The sequence below is a fragment of the Grammomys surdaster genome, unplaced genomic scaffold, assembly GCF_004785775.1.
Source record: "Grammomys surdaster isolate TR1022 unplaced genomic scaffold, NIH_TR_1.0 278, whole genome shotgun sequence".
Taxonomy (NCBI): Eukaryota; Metazoa; Chordata; class Mammalia; order Rodentia; family Muridae; genus Grammomys; species Grammomys surdaster.
The window spans coordinates 138,515-148,532 of NW_021604719.1; the positions used below are offsets into that span (position 1 = coordinate 138,515).

General features: G+C 42.3%; 1 protein-coding gene across 2 annotated transcripts in view; it reads left to right on the forward strand.

Annotated features, from left to right (window-relative positions):
- The first annotated feature begins 2,804 nt into the window (after nucleotides 1-2,804).
- Rbm27 (RNA binding motif protein 27) overlaps nucleotides 2,805-10,018 on the forward strand; it is a 67,601-nt gene continuing 60,387 nt past the window's right edge. The window contains exon 1 of one of the 2 annotated variants that reach the window (XM_028777201.1): nucleotides 2,805-3,044. In XM_028777201.1, coding sequence (XP_028633034.1) covers nucleotides 2,986-3,044 — 59 coding nt within the window. In that variant the 5' untranslated portion in view covers nucleotides 2,805-2,985. The remainder of the gene's footprint in view (nucleotides 3,045-10,018) is intronic. The other variant, XM_028777200.1, reaches the window with a different exon arrangement.

The following is a 10,018-nucleotide window of genomic DNA, read 5'->3' on the forward strand; positions in this document are numbered from 1 at the left end:
GTCTCTGCTTTCCAAGTGCTGGGGTTAAAGGGATGTGTCAGTCAGTAAACACAGCTTGTTGTTTGGTTTTGAGATAGGGGCTTGTTGTGTAGCCGGACAAGGACCTGGCCTGAAGCTTATTCTGGTGCCTCTGCCTCCGGGCAGTGGAATTACAGGCATGGATGGTCCTACCCTACTCACACTGTTAAGTTATACGGTTACATCTAGGCCTAATCAATTCACTCTTGGAATATTATTTACTTGCTTATTTATTTTCTTGGGGATCTTTTTTGAGGCAAGGTTTCAGGTAGCTAGCTCCTGCTGACAACCATAAATTCACTATGTAGCTGACAGTGGCCTTGAACTCCCAATCCTTCCTCCTCTACCACCCAAGTGAGACTGTAATCATGAATGACTACATCAAGGTTTTTTAAATTTTTTTTTTTTTTAGGGTAACACCGTAGTAACCACTGAAATAAAAAATGTGGATAAACACACAAAGCTGAGGGGAGGAAGAGAGAGGGAAGAGGAAGCAGCAGCTCATGGGAGAACTCTGGGCTTTTCAACAGACCTTCTAGGGGCTACTTCTGCTCCACTTATAGAGGTGTGAGTCTGACTAAAGCAATGCATCTCTCTGGGCTTTCTCATTTGTAAATAAACTTTCCATTTTGATTCTCTATCTAGGGGGTAGGCAAGCAGAGACCAGAAAGCCAAACTCGGCTGACACCTGTCTTGCTGCATCTGTGAGATTATAGCACTATTTACATTTTTAAGTGGTTGAAAGAATGAAAAGAAGAATACTTTGTGAAGTGAAATCAGCCTAGCTGGCCATTAGCAGGCACATTCCTAATGAAAACAAGCTACATACTCACAATGGGATTTAATTCAGCTGGAAAGACAAATAAAATGACGAAATTTGCAGGAAAATGGCTGGGTTTGGACATTATTTGATTAAATGAGGCATCCAGACACTGAAAGATAAACATTTCATGTTCTCTCTCATATTAGGATCCTACCTTTAAATATTTATATACATGAACCTGTCTGGGTGTGCGTGATGTCGTGACACCATGAGGTTTTTGACAAAAGGGTGAGAGTAACAGTAAACTTGTGAAAGTCATGTGATACAAGGCTTAATAAGGTTGAAGGAGAATAACAAAAACAAATTATGTTTTAAAATTATTTGACATGTATTGGGTGTTTTTTTTTTCCCCCTTGGAGGCAGAGGCAGGAGAATTGTGATGAGTTTCAGGCTGGTTCTGTGTTGCACTACATAGCAAGACCTGTCTCAAAAGTCAAGAAAAATAGTACTTCGTGATGTAAAAGTTTACAAGGAGCTGATATTTGTATTTAAAAAGAATTCCATGCTATAGAGAACACAGCCGCCATCACTTGTTTATCCATGGCCAGTTCATGCCAAGTCACTTCATGTTGAGCAGTTGCAACAGTGGCCTCCAAGATCACATAACCAGAAATGTTTCCCATCGTCTGGCCCTTTATAGAGAGCAAGCTGGATACTACTTGCTCTATGCACAGTATAATTAGCACGGCTGCTTACTTTGTGTTGATCTACCTCTTTTATGTGAGATGTGTGCTCACTGAGTATTTTTCCAATGTTATTACATAACTCCACAAACTGTTCAGTTACCTAGGATTTCCCCTCCATTGGACTCCTAGTACATACCAGGGTCTCTGTGTTTGTTACTGAATAACCCTTATTTGGTTTTTCAAGGACAGAGTTTTCTGCGTAGCCCAGGAACTTGCCTCAAAACTCACAGAGATCTGCCTGCGTCTGCCTCCCAAGTGCTGGGATTAAAGGAGTGGGCCACCAAGCCTGCCTTGAATAAAGCATTTTAACACTAGTGCCAGGCCACTAATTTCAGAACATCAGCCGGAATTTCTCATCTAATAAAAACTCAGTTACCTATTTTTGGCAAATTCCAGGTTTTGTTTGCTATTATTATTATCTCTTTCTCTCTCTCTCTCTTCCTCTCTCTCTCTCTCTTTTGAGACAGGGTTTCCCAACGCCCCACTTTCGTCATTATTTTTTTAAATGATGTTTGCTGATGGAAATTCCTCCCGAAAAAAACAAATAAAAATATTGAAAAAGAGATATTAGTCTGGTGCCTTTAAACCCAGCACTCGGGAGGCAGAGGCAGGTATCTGAGTTCGAGGCCACAGTTCCAGGACAGGCAGGATTACACGGAGAAACCCTGTCTTAAGAAAAACAAAACAAACAAGAACACACACACACACACACACACGGAGAGAGAAGAGAGAAAAACATTTTTTTGGGGGGGGGTAGTTGAAGCTTAGCATCAAAAAATCAGAAGCATGAGCGCCGATCATCAAAATGAGTGTGTAAGGAAGGAAAAAAAATAGCAAGATTTTGCTTCTTGGCAATGTGTCCAACGTAAACGCACTGCACGTTGTGTTGCAGATTTACTACAGCTGAGTCATTTCAGGACACCGGAGTGAGTTTCCAGGGAAAAAACGAGCGGAAGAAACCAGGAAGAGGGGCTATCCGGGTTCCCCGAGGCACTCCCAGCAGCAGACACCGGTACTGCGGGCGCGGGTGGCGGCATGGTCAAAAGAGACGTCGTGGACCCTTTAAGAGACACAGCACCTTCTCCAAGATACCATCTTGCACCGGGAGTTCACTGAACTCTCCACCTACCTTGCTAGGTCCCTCCGCCCTCACTGGGTACGGCTTGCGGGCGGGGCGAACGAGTCTTACGATTGGCCTTCCGCGCGCGGCCCTCTATTGCCTATTGGTTAGCCTGCCAGTCATTCACCCTATCTCCCGCCCACCTGGGCCTCCGGGCTAGGTTGAGTGGGGCTCTTGGGTTAGTTCCTGTTAGGCCCCGGCCCAGGGAGTAGGTGAAGTCTATAAGATGCCCGGTGGGTCAGGGCACTCGGAGCTGTGAGGGAACGTCAGGCGGCGGACAGCGGAGACCCGCGGCGGGCCTTAGGAGGAGTGGCGGCCGAGCCCGCCTTCCCTGCACCATGCTCATAGAGGATGTGGATGCCCTCAAGTCCTGGCTGGCCAAGTTACTGGAGCCTATGTGAGTGCGCCGGGCCGCGCCGGGCGGCGGCATGGGCGTTGGGGACCCGCGGGGGCGTGGGGGAGGGGAGGCGGGAGTCCGGGCCGCCTGCCTGGTACTAGTCCACAGTGGTGTGAGGTGTGGGGGGAAGGGGCCGGGCACGGGCGTCGGGGCTTCCCGAGTACACACACCGGGAGCCGGCCCGGGCTGCAGGGCGGCGGGAGACTGAAGGACGGCGACCCGGGAGCTGAGGCGAGTGGCGCGACTGTCGAGGGATTTTTAAATGTGAAAGCTGAGGTGTGGGACGGCAGAGCGGGCTGGAGGACTTTGCAAACAGTGTCCAGGAGCCCGGTGTCGAGGGCCTTCTCAGAATACTGGGGCAGATAGGGCGAGCGGGGGTCCTGAAGCTTAGTGGTAATTAGGGGTGAGCTCCAAGGGATGAGGATATTAAAGGGTTTGAAAGACGGAGTGCTGAAGTGGATATGCGGGCATGGAAAGGCTTTGATAAATCACTGAGGAGCTCCTGAGTACCAGAGCAAGGAAACCAAGGATTTTAAATGTGTTCTTGAGGAATTGGTGGTCGAATTGATGATTTTAAATACCAGAGGATGTTGGGGGAAAGACTCGAAATTTTTGTGTGAATTGAGGGTTGAAAGGACTAACTAGTGTGTAGATAGTGTGGATGATGAGGTTGAAGCGGGTATACTTGCAGTATCTACTTTTTAAGATACAGGTATTAGAGCAAAATGGGCACAAGAATAAATAAGGATCTTGTAAACATTGTTGAGAGATGACAGGGCAACTATAATTGGGGTGTAGGATGACTTTTGAGGGGCAAGGAGAATGAGAGACCTGTCCCCTTAAGATATTTTGAGTAGTATCAGTTGTACAGATATCGACAGGCTTGACAGGGACAGCAGAGGAATAAACTTCTTGTTCTATAACTTTTAAGAAAGCAAAGGCTGTGTGGAGTGTTTGGGCATTCTTGGGTATAGCACAGTCTTGTGGGGAAGAAGGGATAGAAGGCAGGAGAGACCACTCTTTAGCCGGTTCTTTGAAGAGAGCATGGGCAGCCGATTGGGATGGAAAGAAGCATGTCTTGCCCCCTTTTAATTTCTGTTTCTTATTTACTCTCTCATTGCCCCCCACCACCAAGGACAGTTCGAGAAGAAGATAGTCGGGCCTTGATTCATGACATCAGATTACTCTAGTTTTTTTTTGTTTGTTTGTTTTAAGTGAGTATCTTTCAGGGGGTGGAAATTGGAGGTACGATAAAGTTGAGGCTGTTGGGGAGATATAGTCGTTGTTTGCTTCTGTGTTCATCTCTTAGTTCCTCGGCCCCCTTAGAAATGTGCTTAACTAACTTTTTGTCTTTGTTTTGCTACTTTGTGTTTTGGGGGATGGAAAGGTTCCTCAGGAGGAGGGTCATCTAGTTGTAGGCCAATGTGTTACTGTTTTGAAGGCATGTTGATAAAGAAGACTGCAGTGGGAAGTTGGACGTCAGAAGGGCTATTTACATGAGTGGAGCATAGGTATGAATGAATGAGTGAATGAATGAATGAGTAAATAAGTGCGCAGAAGGGCCTCTTAGGTGAGTGGTAGCTAGTCCAGGTACAGTGGAAAGGACTTCTGCACATACTTGAAAAATTTGGTAGAAGAATATTTTCATCTTTTTTTCTACAGTGGAAAATTTTAGGGCACAAAGATGGAAGGGAATTGTGATGTGTAGTTTGGAAATAAGATAGAGCTAGGTAAATTTACCATACATGGAAAGAGCTGAAAAAAAAGGGATAAAAGTCTGTAGTTTTTAAAGATTACTTATATGTTTTAAGTTAACGCTTGAAAGAATCTGTTTTGAACACCAGCAGTCCTGTTTCCTTTTCTTGCATTGTAGAACCTAGAACTCAGGGCCACACCAGTGGTTTACTAACTGAGCTGCGTCCCCAGCCCATCCTCTCCAAAGTTCCTTGATAAGTTCCCAGTCTGTTGTTAGTCGAGATTCTTTTACAAGTATTAAATGTATATTTTATGTCTTGGGTAGGCTGTAACAACTTTTAGCATCATGTCCTTTTTTATTTAGTTTTTTTTTCTTTCTTTTGAAGCACCCTAAAATGTTTTACTAGATAGTAAAGGTACTAGCTGGTACTTTTTTCCTTAAAGTAAATGTCATATAGGAATGCTATCTGTCTTACTAATGATGTGTTCATTAGGGTAATTTATTTATTTATTTATTTTTTGCTGGTCTGAGAATGTTAATTCTATAATCTTGAATGAAAAATACATTTTAAAAGGAATATTTGAGAGATTGCCTCAGAGATTAAGAGTATTTGCTTGCCGGGTGGTGGTGGCGCACACCTTTAATCCCAGCAAGCACTTGGGAGGCAGAGGCAGGTGGATTTCTGAGTTCGAGGCCAGACTGGTCTACAGAGTGAGTTCCAGGACAGCCAGGGCTGCACAGAGAAACCCTGTCTCGAAAAACCAAAACAAACAAACAAACAAAAAAAAAACAAAAAAGAGTATTTGCTGCTCTTCCAAAGGACCTGAGTTTGGTTTCCAGAATCCATGTAAAGTAACTCTAACAATCTTTAACTATGGCTCTAGGAGGAGATCTAATATCTCTGGCCGCTGAAGGCATCAGCACTCATATTCCTCACATACAGACATACACAGCTACACATAATTAAAAATATAATAAGAGTAAATCTTAAAAAAATGAAATGAATATTTGAAAGCTAGGCATGGTGTTGCACACTTAGAGTCCAATACTCTGAAGGCTGAGACAGGATGATTGCCATGATTTCCAGTGCAGCCTGGCCTACATTATTCCAGCCTAGCTAGGACTATGTTATAAAGACCTTGTCTCAAAATAAGAAAACTAACCAACCAACCAACCAACCAACCAACCAAATAAAAGATTACTTGAACTTAGTGTTAAAATTTGTGAGCTGGATGGTGGTGGCCCATGCCTTCAATCTGAGCACTCTGGAGGCAGAAGCTTGTGGATCTCTTGAGTTTGAGGCCAGTATACATATCAAGTTTCAGGACAGCCAAGGCTATACAGAGAAACCCTGTCTCAAAAAAGCTTAAAAAAAAAAAAAGACAACTTTACTACTTAGACTTTAACAATGTAAGTGTCTAGACTTAGGAAATAAAGTTTTATTTTTTAACTTATAGAATTGGTTTTAGAGAGAGATATTAATTAAAAATAGTATGTGTAAATGCCATATAGATTTTCATTCTTGGTACACTATTGGAACAGATTACTTTTTGTTTAGAGATCCTAAAAACATAATAAATGATATGCTAATGGGGGTTGTGTTTGTAAATTTACTGTCATGGCAGACTAACATGTTACTAATACAGAGCATTTCAGAGCAGTTGTCCAGCTTTGAGATAATGTAGTTTCGGGGACTAGGTTGGAATCCAGCTGTAGCTGAGCACATGAGTTTGTTCCTCTTGCGCCTTTTTTTTTTTTTTTTGACTTAATTTTTATTGTATGGGTGTTTTTGCCTTCATGCATGTCTGCACTATGTATGTGCCTTGTGCCCATGGAGGCTAGAAGACGTATTGGGTTTCCTGAAATTGGAATTAAGGGTGGTTGTGGGCCATTTAGGGTCCTGTAGAAGAGCAGCCAGTACTCTAAACTGCTGAGCTGTTTCTAGTCCTGGAAGGAAAAATCTCTTACCTCCTTTAGCTTGCTGGGGAAAGACTACAACTGCCATTCCTGATGGCAGTATACTAAAAGAGGAGGAAACCAGGTCAAAAGTTAAAGACAGCCAAGAATAACAGATCTTATGTGAAATCCTTATTTTTCTTTACCTATAAAGAATTGTAGACATGGCATAAGAGGATACTGGGAGGAGAGGGGCATTGATATTGGGATGTAAAGTGAATAAAAACAAACAAACAAAAAAACCAGATCCAATTAGAAAAAAAAAAAGCACTGTAGACATCGTTGCCAGAGAGACCATATAGGGATTATGCATAAATTGAGGTACTGTGGCATCATTCTATCAAAAATCACTACTCATGTAAAAAATTTAATTATTTCTCTCTCTCTCCCTCTCCCTCTCCCTCTCCCCTCCCCCTTCCCCTCCCCCTTCCCCTCCCCTCCCCTCCCTCCCTCCCTCCCTCCCTCCCTCCCTCCCTCCCTCTCTCTCTCTCTCTCTCTCTCTCTCTCTCTCTGTGTGTGTGCGCGTGTGCGCGTGTATTTCTATTTCTCTATGTAGAAGTCAGAGGACAACTTGTAGGAGTCTGTTCTCTCCCACCTTGTGTATTCCAGAGATCCAGCTCAGGTCATCAGGCCTGTTGATGGATATCTTTATCTGCTGACCCATCTTTCTGGGGCAAAACAAGTGTTTTTATTACAGTAACAGACTTGCATTTCTACCAAATAAGTGGGATTTAACTTTTTTTCTTTTATAGACTTAAGATTTAAATTTAGGGCCTACTGCATCCAAGGCAAGTATTCTACCACCAAGCTATATCCCCAGCTCTCTAAAGGGAAATTTTAAATATTTGTTGCTTCTTGTTTGGCTTATTATAAAAATTTGTCTTGGGTAGATGGTCAGTTGGTCAGTCTCTCTGTCTGCTTCTCTCTCTTTCTTTTGGTTTTTCAAGATGGTTTCTTTGTGTAGACTGGCTGGCCTGAAACTCAGAGAAATCCTCCTGCCTTTGCCTCCCAAGTGGTGGGATTAAAAGCATGTGCCTTTTTTTTTTTTTTTTCTTTTAACAAGTCACAAAGTGGCCTAGATTTTCACTGTTGTCCAGAATGGCCTTGAGCTAACTCACAATCCTGCCATATTTTTAAGTGTTTTGGTTACAGGCTGTGTGCTGTAGGTGAATGTTGTTAATACTGGGATTTGTAAGCTTCTTGGAAAGTTGCTTTTGTCTTTGTATTATGATAGAACATTGTGTGAATCAGGGCAGTTAGTTTTTACCTATATCTATCTGATTCATTTTGATCTTGGAGAAATTATCTATTTTCATAAATATTAGTCTTTGACTCATTTTACAGATATAATGTGGTCATGATACAGACTGTCAGAAGTGCTTTGTGAAGGTACACTAAGGTTGGCAGATATTTTGCTTATTAATGTTGGATGCCACTACTATCTAACAAATGTTCATTTGTCACATGTTCATTTGGCATCCTATAAAAACAGGAGTTGCTAGTGAAAGTCCTGGACTTGTAGTTTTTTGTGAGTTTTAGCAACTCATTGCTATTGGTAAAGTAAGAGCAGGAGTTGCTGGAGAAAGTCATGGACTTTGCATGTAGTTTCAGTGCATTCTGACCATTTCAGAGTCTTTCAGACTATAATAGGAAATGTTGATACTTCGAAGTATTATGGAAAGGGCAACAAAAGCTTCAAGAGTAGGATTAATTTCCTTTTTTCGGTGGTGGAACCAGGGTTTCTCTGTGTACCCCTGGCTGGCTCGGAACTTGCTCTGTAGACCAGGCTGGCCTTGAACTCACTCATATATATTTCTGCTTCTACTTCTTGAGTGCTGGGATTAGAGGCATGCACCCTACCAATTGCCTGAATAGGATTATCTTTTTGGTTTAATAGTCATGGCAAGTATGTTTACATCCTGGAGTAGGCTGGTGAGTTTTAGGATATTACACTCTGGCTATTTATTACTGCAGTTGCTCAGATGGGAGCAAACATCAGCTAGTGGTCACTAGGCCTGATCTTCTGGTAAATAAACTACTAGGGTGTAATATGTATTTAGGACTACATTCTTAGGAAGGAGAAATAAATATTCATAGTTTTTTAAGTACGTTAGTGACTTCACAAAATTCGTGTGCACATAAAGTGACATGAATCTGGTTTAAGGCAGCTCTCATGGGCTAATAGGACAGAGATTATTTTGCCAAAGACTTGACACATTTTGGTGTACTAAGAGAACACTTGTTCTTATGTCCTTGATCTGCTTCCTAAATATGTCTGATTTCATTTTTTCTGGTCCAATAGCTATAGGGTAGAAGCCAGAAGTTGCCCTGTGTTTCCTATCACTATGTTCTCTAATTCTCTCACAGTATTGTTTTTATAGTTATTGTATGTCTTTTTGTACCGTTTTGTGATTTTGTTCGGTAATGTTTTTCTAGTCATGTGAGTTGAAGGGCAAGGTCTATCCTACTCAAAGTGATCAAAGTCATCAAGCAAGAGACTTGGTAATAAGCCTAGTGGCAGTGGTGCACCCCTTTAATCCTAGCACTTAGGAGCCAGAGGCAGGTGGATCTCATGAGTTTGAGACCAGTTTGAGAACAGATCGAGTTCCATCCAGGACATCCAGTGCTATACAGAAACCTTGCCTCAAAAAATAAAATAAAAAAAAAAATCAAAGAAAGAGAGACTTGGTACTTAATTAAGAAACAGTACATATTTAAATGAATGAACATCCTCCTATGTATATTTCTATTGCTTGACAATTAGAAAAAATAAGTTTGGGCTGGAGAGGGGGTTGCAGCTTAGTTATGTAGAGGGCCTTGGGTTTGAGTCCCAGCATAAAAAGAGATTTATTTTTTTGCCGATTTTACTTTGTGCATATATTTGATGGGTAATTATTGTTCAAGGATGTACAATTCAAGTATCAAAATGGCTTGATGTGTATATTATGCATATTATCAAAAGCAAAACCCAAAACAATTGTGGGGATATCTCTTCTCTGTATACTTTCATGAAAACCCCTAATTAAGAGTAAAATGAAGCCAGGTGTCTAATGAAGCATGCCTTTAATCCCAACATTTGAGAAGCAAAGTCAGGGGAAATCTCTGAGTTCCAGGCCAGCCTGGTCTATATATGCGTTCCAAGACAGTCAGAGCTTCCTAGTGAGACCCTGTCTCAGAGAAAGATGTGCACTCCTTTAATCCCAGCACTTGGGAGGCAGAGGCAGGCAGATTTCTGAGTTCGAGGCCAGCCTGGTCTACAGAGTGAGTTCCAGGGCAGACAGCCAGGACTACACAGAGAAACCCTGTCTCAAAAAACCAAAAA